At 40.0% G+C, this 23199-nt stretch overlaps 2 protein-coding genes across 2 annotated transcripts; one reads left to right on the forward strand and one right to left on the reverse strand.

The window, feature by feature from the left end:
* Positions 1–218: 218 nt before the first annotated feature.
* On the reverse strand, positions 219–7241 carry LOC134656758 (luciferin 4-monooxygenase-like). The gene is made up of 11 exons (XM_063512278.1): positions 7208–7241; positions 6477–6633; positions 5113–5320; positions 4620–4815; positions 4020–4142; positions 3763–3937; positions 3038–3178; positions 2403–2534; positions 1747–1977; positions 1207–1369; positions 219–406 (listed from the first exon to the last, which is right to left on the reverse strand). The coding sequence occupies exons 2-11, from the start codon at positions 6630–6632 to the stop codon at positions 279–281; spliced, it is 1653 nt and encodes a 550-aa protein (XP_063368348.1). The 5' UTR covers position 6633; positions 7208–7241; the 3' UTR covers positions 219–278.
* A 3101-nt stretch (positions 7242–10342) lies between these two features.
* Positions 10343–21327, forward strand: LOC134657124 (luciferin 4-monooxygenase-like). The gene is made up of 10 exons (XM_063512677.1): positions 10343–10497; positions 10920–11127; positions 14047–14242; positions 14581–14703; positions 18160–18334; positions 18568–18708; positions 19501–19641; positions 19946–20176; positions 20476–20638; positions 21172–21327. The coding sequence occupies exons 1-10, from the start codon at positions 10384–10386 to the stop codon at positions 21300–21302; spliced, it is 1623 nt and encodes a 540-aa protein (XP_063368747.1). The 5' UTR covers positions 10343–10383; the 3' UTR covers positions 21303–21327.
* Positions 21328–23199: the final 1872 nt, after the last annotated feature.

Below are 23199 nucleotides of genomic sequence, written 5' to 3' on the forward strand. Positions count from 1 at the left end.
AGCATAGTAGCGCTACCCCCTCTGTCACAAATATACGGTAGTTTTACTCCATTTTCGAGTCAAAGTGTCTTTGTGTGACGTCCGTGTCTTTGAACGGACCAATCACGGCACGGGACTCGCTCACCTCGTCCCCCGCACCCCGGCATTTTTGGCAGCATCGGTTCCATGAAATAATTGCTCTAAACTCCGTCTAGAGGATTCCTAGTCTATGCTATTACTCTATCGATTAATTGACGCCACAATGGTGAACCGAAAACGGGAGTAATTATTATCTATCCTTAATTAGTTAGCATTTGTATAGCAATCTCCTTGAGCTTCCTCCGATGGATCTTCGTGGATGCCGTTTGTGGTATTGCGTCCAGGAATATCACGCCTCCCCTCAGTTGTTTTGTTTCTGCCAAATTTTCTGAAAAAAAAAAAGTAAGCAGACAGCTTTACCGAGTACAAAGGTAGCCTCATTATTGATGAATGTGATGCACATGTGATGATGATGATTCTTAATTATGATTTGAAAAGCCATTGTCGTTAAAGGTGTGCACAGCTGCCCTCCTGAACTAAAAAGCGGTATTTGCATATAGTTTTCTTTGAAAATACGGCCTTTTAGCTTAGGACAGACAGGCAGTCAGGCAGACGTGAGCGTCGGTAGCTTAGTTGATAAGCGTGTCCCAGAGCGACGGTTGAAAAAACATTTATGTAAGTAGATATTCTTTACAATTAGTCTGTCGGCTGTAGACTTCGCGAACCACCATAGCATACCATACCAATGCAAAAGGCCTACCGCGAACCACGTTCGACGTGTTGCTTCTTTATCGCACTTGTAAATTCGTACGTCAGTGTGACAGGGAGGCAATACGTCGAACGAAACGCGGTAGGCCCTATGGTCTTCGCTATTTTGTTTTACACATACCCTCTTCCAGCTGTTTAATCTCGGCACTGATATCGTGAGTATTGTGATCTGGCCGCCGCACCACGCAAGCGACCGGTAGGTCCCCACGCTTATCCGGTATTCCGGTCGCGGCAACGTCTAATACTCCTGGGTGACGGCGGATTTATCACATACCTTTGACCAGCTGTTTGATCTCCTCGGCACTGACGTCATGCCCTGGCCGCCGCACCACACAAGCGACCGGTAGCTCCCCGCGCTTGTCCGGTATACCGGTCACGGCCACGTCAAACATCCTGGGTTTTGACGGATTTGTCACATACCTTTGACCAGCTGTTTGATCTCCTCGGCACTGACGTCATGCCCTGGCCGCCGCACCACACAAGCGACCGGTAGCTCCCCGCGCTTGTCCGGTATACCGGTCACGGCCACGTCTAGAACTCCTGGGTGCCGTCGGATTGTTCTCTCTAGTTCCACTGGGGAGATCTGTTGACCAGGACAAAGTAGCAATCTTTATCTATATTTTATCTTGGAGTGCATTGCATACCCTAAGGCACAGACCTAAGGAGGGGAGAGCTGAAAAAAGCTGACTACTCTACGGACATTGTTGGATAATACATGTATGGAAAGCTGTTAATATCCTCTGGTAAAGGCCAAGTAATAAAGATAGGTACTTACCTACTGATTGACTATATTGTAGTTATGACAGAATGTTGTCTTTATATAGTTAAAAGGCTTGGCAAGTAGGTACTAGGAGATCTGATAACTTTTAGAGTAAAAGGTTTACGCGCTTGACAGTTTTGGCAACACTAACATGAAATGTTTTTGTTGGGATAGGTAGGTAAGTTACACTAGTTACTTACTTGATGATTCATATACTTCAGCAGTAGTTTAATTCGCTCCACATAGAAAAAGTTATAACTTTCATCCCTGTAGAACATGTCGCCGGTTTTGAACCAGCGGTCTTCGGTAAAAGCCTCCGCTGTCGCCTCTGGGTTTCTGTAGTACTCCCTTATTATACCAGGGCCTTTGACCCATAGCTCCCCGTTCTTGTATGGCTCGTATATGTCCTCTTGGGTGTCCACATCTATCAACTGTAATAGGAAGTATTTCTTTAAAATAAGTGAGCTCTTTACTTTAGGTACCATCCTCATATGAAGCGTTTACGAAGACCGTGAGTCGTTAGTGACTACTAGGTACCTATAGGCGTTCTCCTGTATAATAACTACTATGCCGCTGGCCGCCCCACTCATTGGATACAGCGATCAGTTTTGATATTTCTATATCTAGGTATAGACAGCAGCAGAAGTTGCTAAGAGCGTGTCAGGACGAAATGTACGTAGTACATGGACGTAGATATAACTAAAATTAGCAGCGCTCTCTCTCTCGTACTAGAGTATGGGAGCGCCTATGTGTAGGTAGCTACCTCGAGTCATCTTATAGGTTTTAAGCATGATTTAGTGATTGTTCTATACACCTTTAGCCCAGCATAATAAAGTATGTAGATTTGTCAACATACCCTGTACTGCAAACAGCCCATAGGTTTCCCAACGGTGGCAGAGCCGGGGTTCAAACCTTCATTTATAAACACCAAAGACGTGATCTCACTCATTCCATATCCGTTCAGTACCTCTGTGCGCGGAGCTTTTCTCTAAAACAATGTAATGGTCCTGATGTAAGCATCTTAAAAGGGACCCACTGATTACCAGTCCGCCGGACGGTATCGGCCTGTCAGATAGAACACAAATTTGACAGTTCCGAACAACTGACAGGCCGATACTGTTCGGCAAACTGTTAATCAGTCGGACCCTTTAGAAAATTGCTTTTCGAAAAATGGCAGATAATCACAAGTCGGTGAGAAGTTTGTCTTTCGGTCGCTAGTCGTAAGCTAGCTAAGTTAAGAGAAATTATTTTGCTTAACCCTTTGACCGCCAAAGACGTCAACTGACGTGCGCGGCTACAGCCCTAAATTAACCTTAGTACTTACATTACTTTCCGACAAGGTTCACGACGACGCGCCGCACAGGTTAGGCATGGCGTTCAAAGGTTTAAGAACTGCGTATAATGAGTATATTATGTTATGGTACACTCGTCCACACTGTTAATTGTCAATTTGTAAAGAGTATAATTCAGAGGGTCGCTGTTAGTACCTACCTTAATCTCCTGTATCAGGTCGGCTGTAACCGCGCTGCCTCCTATAACGATTGTCTCGAAACAGCTGAAATCGCAGTCCTCACGACCGTCCGGTGTTAGAAGCGTGGTCAAAAACGTCGGACTGACTATCTTGAAGGTTGGCTGCAATAAAATGTAGTTAAGGTCAAATAATACGTCATCCAAAGGGGCTTAAAATTATGTGAACGAAAATGTTATTCTCAACTGCGTAACTAAGTAATGGTCTTGTAGAATAATTTTGTCCCATATAGTTACTTCTCTCTCTCTCAGGTCGGTCCCTTATGTCTGAGGATCGGACGTACCTATTTTATCTACATGCTATCAAAGGCCTAGACCGGGTACCCCATCTTGTCCTTTACCACACTTTCTCCTACAAACATAACTACTTCTGTGGCGTGCGACCAATAGCGGCGCTTTTGGCGGGGCGTTGAACAGCGTGCATTGAGGCCCCATGCATATTAAGTATATTTTGCATTTGTTTATAATATGATCATCGCTGCTCAAGCGTACACTAAGTGTAAGGCCTGAGTGGACGCTCGAGTTGGGCGTGCGGCGTGCATGTTAAACAAATGCAAGCGTATAGGAGTGGCCTTAGTGCACGCTGCTCAAATTACTCGTGAGCCCGACGCCACGCTGCACGCCCCGACGAACGCTCCGCTTCGAGCGTCCACTCAGGCCACATTTAGCGTCCACTCTAAAGTAGGTACCTTATAATTGTTGATAAGCTCATACGTGTGCTTCTGCGTTAAAGTCTGCGATGACTGCAGCCTGGTAATTCGCATGACCGGAGACGCCAGGAACATTGCTATCGCAGTGAGCCATTGTAGGGGTGATATGACGAATACCATCTTGGTAGGGCTTGGGAACTTCGTATGACGGATCCTTGATAAAATTGAAGTCAAATTAGTTCTTTTAGTTTTATTCTGGCATGATGAACGAAACTTGACTGTTTCTTAGTGCTTACCAATCGTATGGTGCTGTGATTGCTAAATTCTTATGAGTGGCGGCAGCACTTTTGGGCAGTCCGGTCGATCCGCTGGTGGCTAGTAGGAGGGCAATGGTGTCTTCTGGGTCGAAATCTGTTGGCCTATAATCGTTGCATGATTGTAACCGTATATTAGCAAAAGCGTATTAGAGTTAGACCGAGATAAGTCTGCAACGCCTTTGATAACACATATTAGCACACGCAGTGTTAATGTTATTTAACCTTTTAACCGCCATAGAATACGTCATCGAGCGTGCTCGTGTCGCCGGGGGTTACGAAGTTTTGTCTTATTTATCAGACAGCGGCGAAATGAGACCGATTTTCTATGTCTTATATATCAGTCTACGGCGGTTAAAAGGTTAAAACGTCAAACTTCTATGAAATTATGAGGTATAAGTAAATAACACTTGCACTGCATGTGCTATCAAAATCGTTGCAGACTTACCTTGGTCTAACTCTATTAGCGAAGCCCTCTGTTCTACGAACAATGTGCCCCGCCTACTGCTACTTAAATTTGAATTTGTCTTCAGACCCTATTTAATTACAACTCTAGAATAGCATGTAATTATAGCAACTTACTGGAATTCGTCGAAAAGGCTTTTACCCCCATACTTCCCCAAGAATTCAGGGAAGCTGAGCCGGTCGGCTGTATCGAAGGTGACTATGAAGGCATCCGACTCTGTTCCGCTCAGAGCTAGCTGCACGTCAGGGGCCCGGTCGCTTTGGCAGAAGACCATCTTGGGTCTAGTCACTTCGAAACTTCGCTGGAGTTCATCTACAAAAAAAGTTTTTTGGACTTTATTAACATTAAATAGAATATTTAATACTGAATACAGAAAGAAAAAGTCGATTGGTGTTTAAAAACTTCAATATTAGCTGAGGCTTTTAAATTTTATCAACAATCCCGAATACCTACGGTGTGTACATTGTATCTTATTAGTGTATAACCTACACGGAATCTAGGGGCCACTACGACGATCACGCATTTATCGTGTGTCATCGCTGTCAATTTCTAGTAAATTTGTATGTACGGGAGTGACACATGACCGACCACCATATCCTGGATACTCACTGACACCCAAAGTCCTGTCAACAGGAGACACAATCACTCCCAGATAGAGCGCCGCGTAGAACGGTATGGCCAGGTCGATGTGGTTCGGAGCCATGAGGGTGATGACGTCACCGCGCCGGAGACCCCGGCTCTTGAGGGCGATGGCGCAGCGAACTGTCCTCTTAAGGATTGATCCATTGGTTTCTGATTCACCCGTCGCCCCGTCTATCTAAAGGAAACTTGAAATCAGGAGTTGAATTCAGCATGAGAAAATTACACTAAGAGAAGTCATATGGCTAGACTCTTTCTAAGCTGCACTTATTTTCAAATGACAACGTGTGGGTGGAATGGCTATTATTAACATTAAGTATAAGTATCTATTATCTTTACAACTTTGACGGTCTGTGGTGGCATTTTTACACTCTGTCACTGCATTATATAAAAGTAAGTAGTAGATTAAGCTTAGTACAGCGAAGTATAGTGCCATGCCGCAATTATGGCATTGCCGAGTTGTTTGCCTTAATTGTCAATTTACTAGTTGACAAGGTTTCTTGAGTCAAATAGGGCCCACAGGTATTCCCATGCCCTACTGGGTCTAAGTCTAAGTGGTGTCTAATACTCAGGTTTTGCGGCTTTAGCAAAATATCAATTTAAAAATATTTAAAAGTCAACGACTTCTAGGAGGTCCATCATCTCGTCGATTTAATTTAGATGCGTTGCCTAATCTAATAACTTAATTCGTCATGACACACTTTATATTTAACGTTTCACAAGATAACTGATGAAAACTCAAAAAATGTCGCGCTTATCATTAGATTCATTAGCTAGCAACCTTATTTGCATTTGGAAACTCGTTAAATTTTAAGGTCAACGTAGAATTGGGATCATGCGTATCTGTGTCATCTCATAGCTAATGAAGCTTATTTACCGTTATTTGTTTAAAGGTCCGTTTATACGAGTATCTACAGACATTAAGCGTACCGCCGCGCGTAGCCATCATGCCAATCGCTTACGCTCCGTAGCGATCGAAACGCAACTGTCATTGTCGCACTAATATGGAAGAGTGATAGAGAGTAGAGACACAAAGCGTTTCGTTGTCGAAGCGATAGCGATTGTCACCTTGGCTAGCCCGTCTGACACGTGCTGTTGCAGACAAAATAATATTCTTATAACGTGCAGGGGGGCAATTTCGATTCTAGTCCTAATTAATCATTCAAAATCATAGTTCAAGTGTATGAAAAAACTAATCAAAATTTGCATAAAGACTTTGCACTCTAGGTACTTATTGATTAAAAAGCAAATTATGCACACGCCGATTTCCAAAAATAATGCATTCCCATCAGCGGGTGTGATGCGTTGGGTGTGGGCGAGTGTGTGATTCTCACCTGTAAAACGAAATCCGGATAATCTTTCAGGCTCCGCAGCAGGATTTTCCCGAGATGGTGTCTGTCGGAAGGTTTCCCCGACTCCGCGACCACCCGAGACGTCAGCTCGTTCATGAACCAGTGCACGGAGTCATTCACTCTTCTTGACGGATACATTCTGTGGATAAATTAAAGACAAAGACACCATTTTATCACATAAATAAGTATACTCTGACACAGCCACTTTGTCAGCTGAAAGAGCCGGCAAGTTTAAAAATGTAGGCGCGAAGGATTGATCTCCCATAGAAGATTTGAATTTCGCGCCATAATCATCCTTTGTTTCCTTCTGAATACCGTTTTTTCCTGACTTTAATCCCCCTACCTAATTAAACACATCCAAATCTTCGCTTTTGAGGAACTCCTAGAGTAAAACCACCACACCACTTTGACCTCGCAGAATAAAACGTTGAAAAACGACTTCGTAGTGTGTTCGTAGTTCTTAATAACTTAAAATTTGTGTTTGTTGTGCGCGGTTAGAAGATGCTGATGTCAACTTAAGCCAGTCTTTTCCGAGACCACGGGGACAACGCCGTCCTCGAAACGTCGGAGGTAAATCTTAAAACTTAGATACGCGATTAAGTCCCGTTGTACAATTTAATAATGTGTAAAAATCGTGAAAGTTTAAATCAGTGGTAAAATTTGAGCCAACACTTTTTTTATATTTTTAAATAAAAATAAAAAAAGGAAAACACCTTAATCCGGTAGAATGTTTGGAAAACGACTGCGAATCATTTCCCTTCTCATGCCCAGCATACTAGTCATAGTCATCTTCATACCGACTTTTCTCGTTTGACTGTGCTACTAACTTTAATGAGAATTCTAAGAGCCGGTTGCATAATAATTTGACCTACTTAATGTAGGTATCTAATCTAAGTAGGTTCTACGTATGTAGGTAACGTAGTAGGGCCGTAGTAACGGTGATAATTTATTTTTTTGTCGATTTCTTTCGTGATATTTGGAGAAAGTTTGGCTGGTTTGAAGATTCTGTTGTTGTCTGGAAGAGATCGCTCTTAAGCGATAAGACCGCCTGTCGTTACCTCTATTGTCTTTGTTTATGTTATTGTACATTTATTGTAAACTACGTGTATGTGAGGTGTGCAGTAAAGAGTTTTGTATTGTATTGTAAGATTCTGATGGACGGATAAATACGAAATCACAACGTGGGACAACCACATCTTCAGTTACGAAAATACCATACGTTTTTGGTGTCATACTGATTTATTTTTAAAACCAATTTACATATCAAAATAAAATTAGAATTTGGTACAGTTAAAATTAAAATCACACTTTAAATTAAAAACAAAAGCCAATTTACATGTCAAAATAAAATTAGAATTACAGTAAAATTGTTCCATATAATAACAAAAAGTTTATACAGGGTGCTTCCTGTAACATGAGCAATAAATTAAACTGTAGGCTGTACTCCTCAAACTGACCAACATTTGTTCAGCACCTTTTGAAAATAACTCATGTTTTGATTTTTATTACACTTTAAAGTTTATTCTAAGACGCAATGTATTACAAATTTTGTTATGTTTAAATTAAAGCGTGACAAGCAACGTTAAACACACTGATGTCAGCATACATTGAAGGCAATATTTATTTTGTATGAAAAAGAGGAAGTCTAAAGGATTCATAATTTTTAAAAGTCGCTGAGCTAATGGTCAGTTTGAGGAATACAGCCTTTAGTTTAATTTATTGCTCCTGTTACAGGAAGCGCCCTGTATAGGTATTAGGTATATAGATGTAATTGTATGTACCTACAGTTACTGACAGTTAGGTGCAACCGGTCCTTAATGACACTAATACATTAAGCCGCTATTGTTTAAACTACTTTCGTTAATGATTCGATAAAACGGTAACCGTAATTTGGTTGTTTGGATTTTTTCGTAGTGCCATTCGGTTGTCGTCGATAGGGACTGCACATTGCACGTCCCTTCTCCGACGATAAAGCGGTTCGAAAAAGCGGTGTAAGAGGAATTTCGTCCCGCGGACGCTACAGCTGTGGAATGGGCCCCCTGCCGAGATTTCCCGAGGGACTACAGTTTGGGGTTCTTTAAAAAAGGAGTGTACAGTTTTTAAAGGGTCGGCAACGCGCATGGAACATCTCTGGAGTTGCAGGCGTCCATAGGCTACGGTGACTGCTTACCATCAGGCGAGCCGTATGCTTGTTTGCCACTGACTTGGTATTAAAAAAAAACAGATAGGTATGTAACTTTTTCTTCCGAAATGCTAGGGTTCCTATGATATCTAATAATACTTACTCAGATTTAATTTTGGAGTTACCACTACCTAAGTACCTACCTACTTACTTTTGAAGTCATACAATTTCTAATCAGAAAATAAAATGGCTATAGTTATCAACTGTTTGAAGAAAAATGTAATGCGAACAAATTAAAAATGACGAAGTCGCGGAGAGTTAGAGATGCACCGGATATTCAGTTACTATCCGGTATCCGGCCTATCTGGCTATAGTATATTTGCATGATTTCGGAGTTAATAATTGGATTTAAGAAACAGTCAGGGACATAAATCGTTTATTATTTTAAAACAATTCAAACATTCTACCTACTCACTTGCACGCGCATTAATTTCGAACCTAGAAATGAGTCCGCGCGAATGTTCACTACTAAACAGGTAAAAACCTGCACCTGAGAAACCGAAATGTAGGTACAGTTCCGCCGATGGTCAGACCGAACAACCGGTATCCGGCCAAACAACTATCCGTTGCATGTTGCATCTCTAGAGACAATAGATAACACAGATTTTTATATGATAAGATAACAACACTTGACAGTACCATGGACTAATACAGTACCTACATATTAAATAAAACCAAAAACCACCTAAGTGCGTGTCGGACTCACGCCCCGAGAGTTCCGTAGTTTCAACATAATTTTATACAGTGTATTTTTTTTTCCTTGAGACCGAATCATGCAGAACATTTTTTTAGGGTTTCGTAGTGAACTAGGAACCCTAAGTACCTATGACAATTAATTTCCTTAAAATCAAAATCCTGCCATAACAGTTAAGAGGTTTGATCATTATTAATTAGATGTTACGACATCATTATAAATAATTAAATTTGTCCACAGAAAAAAGTTAAAAACAGGAAAACCTTGTGTTTGTTTTACTTAAATACGAAAAATGCAGTGAACGATCTATTAACATTTCTTGGGATAGGTAATTTGGATTGTTAGGGACCCCTCAAGTATAGAACCCTAAAAAAGAATCCTACAATAAGTGAAAGACAAACACAAAAACACAACGGCTCTGAATAAAAGGTGACATACATCAGTTGCCGTTTCATTTTACGTTTTTTTCCAGCGAGAGTTTTTAAAGGTATGTCATGGCTCCTCTACACGATGGCCCAGCGTTGGACCAGCGGGATGGCCATGCGATGGTTATGGCTCCTCTACACGATAGCCCAGCGCTGGACCAGTGAGATGGCCATGCGATGGTTGAGAGCACGCACTATGGAATGGGCCACATGTAGATGCGTACGCACCATCGCTGCCCACTACGTTTGATGTGCGGACGAAAAACCGACACCGTGCGTGGCCATCCCATCGCGATCCCAGCGCGTCGTAACCATCCGACACCACTACCTTCTCTACACTCTGGCCCATCTTAGTGGGCCACTATGAATGGTCCATCGTGTAGAGGAGCCATTACCCACTACCTGTATATATATACGATGGTGCGGATCCGATGGGCGTGCACCCGCTCCGTGCTCCAAGTCGGCACGCACGACGTAGTCTAGAGAGGGCTTATGATGGGCCGGGGAGACACCTATATAGGGTAACATTAACCCTTTGCGTGCAGAATGTATCCGTCAAGAAGAGTGAACGACTCCGTGCACTGGTTCATGGGCGAGCTGACGTCCCGGGTGGTCGCGGAGTCGGGGAAACCTTCCGACAGACACCATCTCGGGAAAATCCTTCTGCAAAGCCTTAAGGATGATGCGGATTTCGTTTCGCAGGTAATTTATATTGACAAAATAATGGATTTAATTACAAGTACGGTTGACTAATAGCTAATTATTAAATAAAGCTTGATAAAGCTAAGCAAATTTAAAGAAAAAAATGTTTTTTTTTTCCACGGAATTCTAGAAATAGTTAAGTAAGCTAACATTTCCCACCCCTATTTTAGAGAGAATGAACTGAACCTTGTGCACCTTAAGAATCAATCGTTTAGGCTTAATAAGGGCCTTAGTACACTTTTCTGAATTTAGTAAATAACAAGAAGGACGCTGCCATACGTGGAGGCACGATAAGGTCCATTAGAGAATCTCTTATTTTATGTGGCCCATATAAATATCTGATATTATCTTAATCGTTTCCCACGTATTGCGGCGTCCCCCTTGTCAGTAACTAAATTTACTACTATAATGGTTTAATGTAGATCGACGGTGGGACCGGCGAATCAGAAACCAATGTTAAAGTCCTCGCGAGGACAGTTCGCTGCGCCATCGCCCTCAAGAGCCGGGGTCTCCGGCGCGGTGACGTCATCACCCTCATGGCTCCGAACCACATCGACCTGGCCATACCGTTCTACGCGGCGCTTTACCTAGGAGTCATTGTGTCACCTATTGACATGACCTTGGGTGTTAGTGAGTATCCAGAATGATAATATGATTAAGATTACGAGGGGCGTTCAAAATATTCTCGGTATTGATATCTTACAACCTCTTCTAAAATTTCTTTCGTTACTGGCCGCTAAGGTTTATTCATTGACATTAAAAAAAAGTATAATTCGAACCGAGATGTTCTTTTGTTTTTCTGCAATTGCTGAACAAACATGAACATCATGTGGGAATTGACAATGTTAACTAAATTAGAACATCGATGCGTGATAAAATTCTTGACAAAACAGGGTAAAAATCAAAAAGCCATAAAAGAGGAAATGGATTGTGTTTACCGTGAGTCTGCTCCTTCTTTATCTACCATTCAAAAGTGGTCAAGCGAGTTTAAACGTGGAAGGGAGAGTGTTGAAGACGACCCTAGACCTGGCCGGCCTGTAGTAGCTACTTCACAAGAAAATATTGATAAAGTGGAAAAACTTATATTGGAAGATGGTCGAGTGAAGGTAAAATCTATAGCACAAGTAACCAATCTCTCTATTGGTACCGTACATGATATTATCCATGACCATCTTAATATGTCAAAAGTAAGTGCAAGATGGGTTCCGCGAATGCTGACTCGGCTTCAAAAAGACATGCGTGTAGCTTGTTGTTCCGATTTTATTGACCTGTGCGGTGAAAATCCTGATGAGGTGCTGCAAAGAATAGTTACTGGAGATGAAACCTGGGTTCATCATTATGACCCAGAGAGTAAACAAGAGTCCATGCAGTGGCACATTAAGGGTTCAGCTCATCCCAAGAAGTTCAAGGTCATCCCTTCAGCTGGCAAGGTCATGGCCACGATATTTTGGGATTGTGAAGGAGTATTACTGATCGATTATAAAGAAAAAGGTGTAAATATCACAGGACAGTACTACGCTAACATTCTACGTCAATTAAAGGATGCAATCAAAGAAAAGAGGCGAGGAAAGTTAACCAAAGGTGTTATGCTTCTGCATGACAACGCCCCGTCCGTGCTCATATTGCCAAGGCAGCTATTGTTGAATGTGGGTTTGAAACTGTTACTCACCCACCGTATAGTCCGGACTTAGCCCCCAGCGACTTCTTTTTGTTCCCCAATCTTAAAAAGGATCTGCGTGGAAATAAATTTTCCGATGATGAAGCATTGAAGGCGGCAGTGGAGGAGCATTTTTACACCAAAGATAAAAAATATTTTTATGCAGGATTAAAAAAAATAATTGATCGATCTTTTAAGTGTATGAACATAGGGGGGGAGTATATTGAAAAATAAAAATATCAAACTTTTCGTACTTGTTTGTTTTCATTCTCATACCGAGAATATTTTGAACACCCCTCGTACCTACCTAATAAATACAATAATATACTTAGGACAATTTTATACAGATCGACTTAGTCCCACAGTAAGCACAATAAGACTTTGTATTTACACAGTAAGTACTTACTTATATTCTTATACTTCTGAGGCTTATACTAACATACAGATAACTTATCAAGTCTAGATTTATTTACTCTGATGTTTACAGAAGTTGCTTAGCGGGTCAGGTGTTCAAAATGATCTTCACGCGACTTTATTGTTAAGAGAATAAGAATATGTACTTATTCGTTTTTCGTTTTTCGCGGTAATGATTAATGATTGACTGGTAAGTGGTAAACAGAGATGCGATTTATTTGAAATACTTCTATTTAAAATGCAAATACAAAATGCAAAATACCTATTTTGTATTTTGCATTTAAATGCCTTTTAGTAAAAAACATTTTGTATTTTATTTGAAATACTTTTCGAGATGTATTTTGCATTTTTATATTCATTTCAAAATGCAAAATACTTTGTGATTAAGTTTAGCCAACATTACCAGTCAAACAAAATGAAATGAACGAATGACGCTTGTATTGCCAAATTTGACCGATAGAGGCGCCTGCTAGCGCCTGGCGCCAGCGCCAGGTATTGTTAAAAAGCGTAATAAATAAAAATTGATGTTTTTTTTTTTCACTTTTTAACAATACCAGTCCAGTTGTTATTAATAAAAGAAAAGTGTAATAATAATAAAATAAGAACTACATAGAATCAACCGAAATAAATGGCCACACAAGTCACAAAATGGAGCCATGGCTCTCTTTTCGTTAGTCTAGTTTTTTACATTATTTTAAGTGAGTATTCTCTTTATTCATTTTTCGTCTTAAGTTAGGTTTTATTACAATATGGATATAAAATTAAAATATAAAAACACTTACAAAAACAATATAATAATATTATAAAAAAACCTAACCTAGGATGCCGCCAGCAGCGGGGCAAGGCCCAAGCTGCCGGTGGTCAGGGCCACAGAGAGAGGAACCGGCGGACTATCCGCGCCGTGTCCAAGATCACCGCCTTCTGCATCTGGCCCTTGATCCAACCACCTAGCGAGAGTCTCAAGATGTTGGTCGAGACTCTTCGCTATTAGACGAAGTATTATTATTATTAATAACAGAATTTATTGATACGCGTACTGATAAATATGACCAAAATGTCATGCATAAGGTGCCATGTTATTAGACGTTTTTGTTCGGCTCTGCATTGTGTCTCTATTTCTCATGACAAATACCTAAAATAAATAAAAATATCTGAGATTTGGTCAAAAGGTATTTTATTTTGAAAAAGTATTTTGAAAATACCTATTTTGCATTTAGCATTTGAAATACATAACGCAAAACTATTTGGTATTTTGCATTTGAAATAGTAAATCTGAAAAGTATTTTGCATTTTGTATTTAAATGCTTTTTTAAAACCATTTTGTCCATCTCTGGTGGTAAACTAGGTAACCTAGCTGCCGCCATACACTCAAAGTTATGTTAGAAATAACATAGAATTTGACATGAACATTCGCCATTTGTACTTTTTTTTAATTGTGAAAAAAGATTAAATAAATAATGGCTAACACTTTTCTCTAGACGAACTCCAAAGCAACTTTGAAGTGTCCAGACCTAAGGTGGTGTTCTGCCAGAGTGCGCGGGCCCAAGACGTTCAGCAAGCTCTAAAAAAAATCGAGTTAGATCCCTTCATAATAACCTTCGATAAGGGTGGCCCGTGCAGTTTCATCGAATTTTTGGAGAAATATGGAAGTCAAAGTTCTGTTGAAAAGTTCAAGTGAGTTATTTGATTTAATACCTACATTGTTTTTATCACAAGTCCATTATGTTTTAAGCAAACAATAATCTATACCTAAGTAAATACAAATGAATACCTAACTGTTTTAGCCCCACGGGCGTAACTAAATAGATTTTTTTTGTTTTAAACAAAGTCGTTTATTAATATAAGATTTATCTTAGGTAGTTAAAATAATCACGTGCCTTCTCAAGGCTTATTTATACAGGGAGGGAGGGAATGGTTTTTACTCAGTTAGTTATAGCCACTGGGTAAGTTTTCCAGACCCTGGCAAGTTTACAAATCGCTCAAGATGGATTAAAAATAAACTGTTTTCACAGACCAACGGACTTCGATCCTGAAGCTACAATCGCCATCCTGATCGCTACCAGCGGGACCACCGGGTTACCTAAATGTGCTGCCGCCACTCAGAAGAATTTCGCTGTCACCGGACCGTACGTATGGTAAGTACGTACTTTTAGCATTTAAAGGCCGGCCACACGACGTTACGACCAGGGTTGGGCAAAATACTGGCTTCCACGTATTTGAAATACAAATTACAAAATACATTTTTAAAAGTATTTGAAATACAAAATACAAACTACTTTGGTGACGGGTATTTGAAATACAAAATACAAATTACAGTGTTTAAAATAATGTATTTCAATTACAAAATATACCTTTATTTATTTTTTTTTGTTTAGCATTTAGTTTTAACGTTAACGAATATCCTTTCATATAAACTTATAGGGTCATTGCGCTAGTTTTCGTCCAGCTCTAGTTTACGTCCACTTGACGAAATTTGAATATATACCTACATTCCTGCACAAATTTGGACTGATTTCAATCCTTAGGTATGTCTAAGGCGTCTAAGCAATATATCTGTCTACATATAACAATGATATTTCGCAAAAAGGAAGCGCTGGTGGCCTAGCGGTAAGAGCGTGCGACTTGCAATCCGGAGGTCGCGAGTTCGAACCCCGGCTCGAACCAATGAGTTTTTCGGAACTATGTACGAAATATCATTTGATATTTACCAGTCGCTTTTCGGTGAAGGAAAACATCATGAGGAAACCGGACTAATTCCAATTACGGCCCTAGTTTACCCTCTGGGTTGCTAAAAACTAGTGCCAACGCCAATTACTGGGATTAGTTTCCAAGCGGACCCCAGGCTCCCATGAGCCGTGGCAAAATGCCGGGACAACGCGAGGAAGATGAAGATTTCGCAAAAAGTAGTAAATTAAAAATGAAATATAGGTGAGGGTGGGGAGGGTCGATCCCTAGGGGACACTTGGTAAACTTCATTTTCAATCAAACCAAACGAGATACATTTTTTGCACTGTTAACACTCATTCATTCGTTCCTAACTTCACGTTCTGTCATGGCACTGTATCGGAAAAGTCAGTGGTTCAAAAATGGCGGACGGTGAAAGATTTTCTGCGTACTATATTCAATTTTCGGTAAGCTTTAACTGGATTTATTTTATAATATGAGATGGAAATGATGTTAGTGAGTGTGCTTATTTTATTTGTTGTTTATTGAAGTGATGAATAACTTGGATTACATTGATATACGCGAACACACGTTTCGAGTACGGCACGTTTTATAATCTTACTATGTATGGGGAGACTTTGTCTTTTTCTTCAGGGGAGATATGTTTCCGGGATCATGTCACCCCCAAAGCGATCAAGTACACATTGTAATAAATTTACTTACAAAATGATTCATAGAGCTATCATAAATATTTTCTTTTCTTTAGTAAATCATGCCGCAAAATTACGACCAGTGAAACACTGATTCAAACTTTCAAGGTTTTTGACTCATTATTGTTTATTGAAACGGGATTTAATGGCGTATAATTCAGTTTTTAATTATACAACCGACTTCGAACTCCGAAAACGGAATTATCCCCGTGGCCTTTGAAAAGACTAACTAAAGTTGACATCAACATTTTGCGAACTACCCGCACTTGGTCTTGATTATCAAGTTAAACGTTTTACACACAGGGGATGTTACTCGGTCGACAAACAACACTTATAACGATATTTGGTTATCAACCGGCGATATTTGTTTTTATGGATGAATATTTTAATGCCTTTCCGACCTTATGTACTATAGAACCGACGGTCCATAGAAAGGATTTTAGGATTATGCAGCTCAAACACCGTCCTCGAAACGTGAGCAGTAAATTTCTAAACTTATTTAATATAGTAAACAATAACGACCAGAGATGGGTAAAAAATTTAAAATTGCTGTAGGTATCTGACGCTAAAAATACCTTCATAATAACTTTAAAAAATTTAGCTTGTTACAAGAAATTTTATGTTAATAACTTAGATTTTTGTTTTTTTTTTTAACTTTTTTTGGTTCAAAAATTGATTCCCTATTTTATGTTGTTTTATGGATAATACCATTACATTGTTTTTTTTAAGTATATGATTATGGATTAATATGTGTTTGATATCTTCATATATTAATTTTCTGTAGATAAAGTGAATAAATTAATGTAGATACTACCCTCGAAATATGACATTGCCGCTTAAAATCTTTTTACCAAGTGTCCCCAAATCTGGAAGACTTGATCCCTTCGGCTTAGACATCTGATTACCGGAAATACAACTTCAAAGCATGGAAGATGCAATATATATATGTTTGCTGTGTATTTTACAAATTATAGATGCATTGCTAATAGCGATCCGAGTTATATAATCAATGAGAATCTGGTATGGGGAGACATGGTAAAAATCTGTTTACCATGTGTCCCAAGAACCAGGGTCACTTGATCCCCCTAGGATCAAGGCTCCCGACCAGGGGTAAACAAGTCTCCCTTACATAGGGGACACATGGTAAAAGTCAAAAGTATGGGTTTTCATTAAATAACGGTCTAATTTATTGCACAAATCTGTTCTAATTCAAACTAGAACTGAAGAGATAAATTCTGAATCGTATGGTCTATAAAGTTTTTCAATACTACAAATAGTTAAGAAAATGTATGCTAAAAACCAAAGGGGTGATCAACCCTCCCCAGTTTCCCATATTTGATAATCCGTCAAGTCGTCGAAAACTAGTGCATGGACGGAAACTACTGCAATGACCCTATCCCCTAGATTTAAACGAAAAGTTCCACGCAGAAGTTGACCTAATATAGATCCAGTATCCAGCCAATGAAAATTGTATCTCGGCTGGATCGGAGGTTCGCGGTCGGCTCACAGCTTGTGCGAGAGATTAGACATTTTAGGATTAAAGAATTTAATAAAATGTATTTATAGAGATGTATTTTGAAGCTTGAAGTATTTGAAATACAAAATACTAAATACATGTGAGTGCAGTATTTGAAATACCAAATACAAAATACTTTTGAGGTAGTATTTGAAATACAAATACAAAATACTAATTTGTATTTCAAATACGTATTTCAAATACATGTAATTGAAATACTGCCCAACCCTGGTTACGACACACGGCACGTACGAGACGGCCACACGACAGACACGTTACGTAAAAATGTTAGAGCGGCGCACGCACAGTCGCACACGTCACGCAAGCAGTGTATCGTCTCTTGCAAGGATCTGAGGGTCTACCGCGAACCACGTTCGACGTGTTGTTTCCCTGTCCCACTTAGTACAAATTTCCAAGTGCGACAGAAAGGCAATACGTAGAAGGTGGTTCGCGGTAGGCCCTCTGTAAGTCTGTATATTAGAATGCACCCGTGCATTCGGAACCTGACGATCGACTTATTTATTTATGTAATTTACATAGGTAACTCGCTACTTGTTATAGTCCTGTCAGTGAGTCCTGTCCACTTTTCTAAGATCAAGCAGGTATAAGTAGTAAATCTATGCCGAACTTGATGTTAGAATAGAAATCGGTCTGGCTATGTTATACATACATACCTATTAATAGGTATGTTATATTTTTAGGACTCGGTACACCAAGTTCCCAACTCCAACTAAGATGGTACTGATAGCATCACCAGTGCAATGGATGACGGCGCAAGTGATGATTCTGATGTCTCCTGTAATCCGTTTTACCAGACTGCAATCGTCTCAATCTTTAACGCAGCGACACACGTATGATCTTATCAACACTTATAAGGTATCTCCGATCAGATTTAATACTATGTACCTACTTGCAAATTGTTTGATGATGTGAAAACTTCTTTAGCGGCGCTGTGCACTTTTTGAGGTGGGGAAAAAATGTTAAACTCGAGACAGCGTAAGACGATCACGTGACCGTAAATGGCTCTATGACTCCTAATTGTGTGTATATCCACAAAAGGGAAAGTGGCCATAATTGCTGTGTAAACCCATTAACCTACGTTGTTGCAGCCAACCTATACTGTATTTAGTCCAACGTTCATGACCACGTTGCTGATACTAGAAGGAGCAGAACAGTGCGATTTCAGCTGTTTTGAGACCATCACTATGGGAGGAGGGAAAGTGTCAGCGGAGCTCGTCGGAGAGGTTAAGGTAAAAGATCGTAAGAACCGAAAAATAAATCATGTAGAAAAACCTACAAAACATATACAATTATTAAGCCTCGTGGTCGTAGTTACTTGCCATTGAGGAATAGTTGCATATAATTTAACACTACTTCAGTACGAAACATCTGAGAATATAGTCCGAATAATTTACTTCAGGAGTGCAAAAAACACATTAATAAATTATTCCTCTCATGTCCCTTGCGATGGCTGCGTTGGCGCCTAACTTCGTGGATACCCGACTCTCGCCAACCGCTACTTATATACGCAAATAAACACGTTGTTCTGATACGCTTTAAGAAAGACTGTATGAAGCTGCCCCGTATCTGAATGGTGCCATCTAGTGATGGGTAGGACATCAATTTAAAATGAGTTTGTATGAGTACCTCATTTTCTAAAATGAGGTGTTACAATGTCTTACTTCAAATGAGGTGAGGTACTAGCATCTTTTCAGCGTCGACTATTCCATTAATTCCAACAGCGACAATTTTTTTAATGTATATTCATGTTATGTATTCATCACTTCCTTTACAAATAAATAAATCTATCTATCTATATATTGTTATACGCTACAGTATTATAGGTAGTTGTTTGTGATGCGCGCGAGTGAATGAGTAAAATGAATAGAGGAGTGAAGTAAGACATTTTTGCGGTACGAAGTATTGCGACAAATTAACAAAATGAGTGGTACAAATGAGGTGCCTCACGAGTGAGCGACTCAACACTAGTGCCATCTGCCCCTACTAAACAAGATGATGGGCATTTCATCTTGTTGTTTCAGAAACTAACACCTAACACAGAAGTGTTGATCGGGTATGCAATAAGCGAGGCATCAACAATGGTGTTCGTAAACGACGCGACGAATGACAGAAATCCAATCCTGGGCTCCGTTGGAAAACCCATAGGGTGCTGGCAGTACAGAGTAAGCCTATAGTCGCCGAGGCCTTTACCTGATTTGGCAATAAGGGGTCTCCAAACTTTTTGATCTGAGGGCCACGGCATGCCCTTTACTCCTTTTCGAGGGTGAATTGTACAGAATTTGCTTATTTTCGGGGGCCGTATTGACTCGCGCATCGTAGTTTGGAACCCTGAGGGTCAAATATAGGCAAGATGCCAATAGGGTAGTTTCATCTATCAAAATTAAATTATGAAAGTATGTTATTTATGTAGTTTTTGTCATAAGGAACACGAAATCTGCACCGAACATTCCACCTTCCAATTTTCAGTTGATAGATGTTCAGACCCAAGAAGACATAAGCGAAGCATACAAAAATGGAGAAATATGGTTGAAAGGTCCTGGAATTGTTAAAGGCTACTATGAAAACCCAAAGGCAACGGCAGAGGCGTTTACCAAAGATGGTTGGTTCAAGACTGGCGATATGGTATACAGGGATGAAAACTACAACTTCTTCTTTGTAGAACGAATTAAAATGCTCCTGAAATATATGAACCATCAGGTAAGGAAAGTCATCACCAAATTTGGAGAAAATTCGAATCAATTCATATCCTTCAATGTAGCTAATATTCAGGAAGTTTTTCAACTCTTAGCCATAGTCCACAAGGTGGTTATATTATACTGGGTGATTTTAGGGTCGTGATCCCGAATGTCATAAGTTCGCTCCAACTTGACAGTGCCAAAGTCTGTCAGTGCCACTATTAAGACTATATCTCATATAGAGTTTTGACGATTACAATGGCTCTTCCACACTTGCAAGTCAGTCCAAGTAAGTAAAGTAACCTACTCTTCTTATCACAGATCTCGCCACTGGAACTGGAGGCTACAATACGTCAACACCCGGGGGTGTTGGACGTGGCCGTGACCGGTATACCGGACAAGCGCGGGGAGCTACCGGTCGCTTGCGTGGTGCGGCGGCCAGGGCATGACGTCAGTGCCGAGGAGATCAAACAGCTGGTCAAAGGTAAAGGAACTGAACAAGAGTACTTACACTCATTTAAAACAAGTACCCATAGTTAGGCGCTCGGCATGTAGGTATTGGCGCGAGCTAGACGCACGATGACTAAAATAACATGATTCAGATATCTTTCTGTAAATTCGAATTGGCCTGACGGGAAAATGCTTACAAAAATATATCATTCAGATACACATATTATCATTTTGACATCAAAATGTAAGTCGATTGGCCTCCGGAACGCGAGCACAAGTGACGATTCTATTAGCCGTCAGTTAGCAGTGCTTACTAGGTTACAAAAAGTCCTAATCAATTATTTATATCGACCGGGATATGGACCTAACTTTGTATTGTAAGGTAAGGTAATCATCACGGTCCATATCCCGGTCGATATAAGGTTACCTTAGGTTAGTGAAGCTAACCTAGAGTCATTCAAAAAGTCATTGATTTTACTACATGTGTAGTCTAAGATAAATTATTTTGATTAGAAATGACAACAATTGGATTTTACGCACTTTCTAAATTTGGGATGTATTTTACAGAAAATTTATCGGACTCGAAACAGCTAAGGGGAGGCGTACTATTCTTGGACGCGATTCCGCAAACGGCAACCACGAAGGTCCACCGAAGAAAACTCAAGGAGATAGCCTTGAACATGATAGCGGATCAATAAATAACAAACCATTCTTGTTCGCACTAGCAGGTTCACGCTATACGGTCCGGGCCAAGGCGTCCGACACTTCGTTTTCTATGACGGGTGACCGGCGAAAAATGAAGAAAATATTTTTTTATAAGAATATACCAAAATATTTTTTTTCATTTGATCGATTGACCATTATTTTATCCAAATAACAATAACTTTTCCCCACCCACCCACAAACCCACAAATCGCTCCGGACCTGTAAGGTTACTTTCAGATTCGGCTCTGGCAAGTTCATCTGCATTTTCATTGCCTATGAATCCCTCGTGCCCTGGGATCCATACCAGTTGCACTTTGTTGTGCCTTCCAAGCTGGTTCAGAGCTTGGACGCCATTGTATACCAGTCTAGAGTCCACCCTTGGCGCCGTAAGCGCTTTGAGTGCAGCCTGACTGTCGCTGAGTATATAGATATTCTTCCCTTGGGTCTGTCTAACTATATTCTCATGTACACAGGCAATTATAGCGAATGTCTCGGCTTGGAAGACAGTGGCGTAATTGCCCATGCTTATACTACTACTAAAGTCATTTGCATAAATGCCTACCCCCGTACCAGACTCTGTCTTAGACCCGTCTGTGTACCATATGATGTCGTTTTCATCCGACGTTGGTGCTTCAAGACCTTCTGTCCATTCAGCCCTTATTGGAACTTTAACATTAAAGTTCTTACGGAACACAAACTTAGGTTGCATCTTATCGAAGCCCATATTGGTGATCCTTTTCATGAAATTGTCGCATTCCATGTTTGTGTGTCTATCGCTCCAGAGGCCTGTTAAAGCCTACCTGTGTAGTGATTTCCGCGCCTCAGATTGTATCACTAGATGTAGCGGCGGGAGGTCTAGCAGTACCTCCATCGCCGCTGTCGGCGTCGTTCTAAACGCGCCAGTAATCGCCATGCATGCCGTTCTTTGTATTTTTATTGTTAATGCTTAGGTGCCTACCTATTCCACTTATCATAATATATTGTTATAATTATAATGACCAACTGCCAGAATGGTCAGATGTCACAGTATTCTTTGCAAAAATGCCCTGGTGTCAAAATGCCCATTCTTTAATCAAAAAGGTCAATTATTTATGTTTATGAGAAAGATGGCGCTACTATTGATATAACTATTGAACTAATGCATATTTTTTAATCAATATATTGATTGGAGTCGACGATAGCCCAAAGGAAAATAATTGACAAAGAAAATGTATTGCCTTGGAAAATTATTTGTGACAACATAAATAAAACTTATGATACTATCTGGTTGCCATATAGTTCTGTTACTGTCTGTTAACGATACTTTAACCCTATATTTTTTTAACTATAGATAGACTTCCCGACTTTCCGAGATACCTACTTACGGGAAATATGACATGTGGACTTCTTGAAATTTTGGCCAAATATTGTAACATCTATGTAGACCAACATCGTATCGCATTCAAGTATGACAATTAATTTATCATAATCAAGGTCCTGTCATAACAGTTAAATAGGTTTAATCATTAATAATTAGATGTTGTAGGGTGACCATTATTGTAAATAATTAAATTTGTCCTTAGAAAAAAAGTTAAAAACAGGAAAACCTTGTGTTTGTTTTACTTAAATACGACTGTGAACAATCCATTTACATTTATTGTGTTCACGTCTGGTGAACGATCCTGTATTATACAGGATCTTCTTCAGGAGTTCTTGAGATCATTTGAATTGCAGCTTAAAAAATAATCCTGCAATAAGTGTCTCTCATTGTCAGTCTCCAGCGAGAGTTTAGAAGGTATGTAAGTATGTAAAATAGACGAGGCGGTGGAGGGGTAGTGTTTTTAATTTCCTCGCTCTGCGAATGTTCTGTCACAACCGCTATATGGCCCTTCGCTTACTTGAGCGTATGCA

Source organism: Cydia amplana, chromosome 19 (genome assembly GCF_948474715.1).
Source record: "Cydia amplana chromosome 19, ilCydAmpl1.1, whole genome shotgun sequence".
NCBI classification, from domain to species: Eukaryota; Metazoa; Arthropoda; class Insecta; order Lepidoptera; family Tortricidae; genus Cydia; species Cydia amplana.

Coding starts and splice junctions, on each gene's coding strand:
- LOC134657124 (XM_063512677.1), top strand. CDS start 10,384: ATGGGCGAGCTGACGTCCCGGGTGGTCGCGGAGTCGGGGAAACCTTCC. Junction 10,498..10,919: donor ATGCGGATTTCGTTTCGCAG/GTAATTTATATT, acceptor GGTTTAATGTAG/ATCGACGGTGGGACCGGCGA. Junction 14,243..14,580: donor AGTTCTGTTGAAAAGTTCAA/GTGAGTTATTTG, acceptor CTGTTTTCACAG/ACCAACGGACTTCGATCCTG.
- LOC134656758 (XM_063512278.1), bottom strand. CDS start 6,632: ATGTATCCGTCAAGAAGAGTGAATGACTCCGTGCACTGGTTCATGAAC. Junction 4,816..5,112: donor TGACAGGACTTTGGGTGTCA/GTGAGTATCCAG, acceptor CTTTTTTTGTAG/ATGAACTCCAGCGAAGTTTC. Junction 4,143..4,619: donor AGCCTTTTCGACGAATTCCA/GTAAGTTGCTAT, acceptor CAACGATTATAG/GCCAACAGATTTCGACCCAG.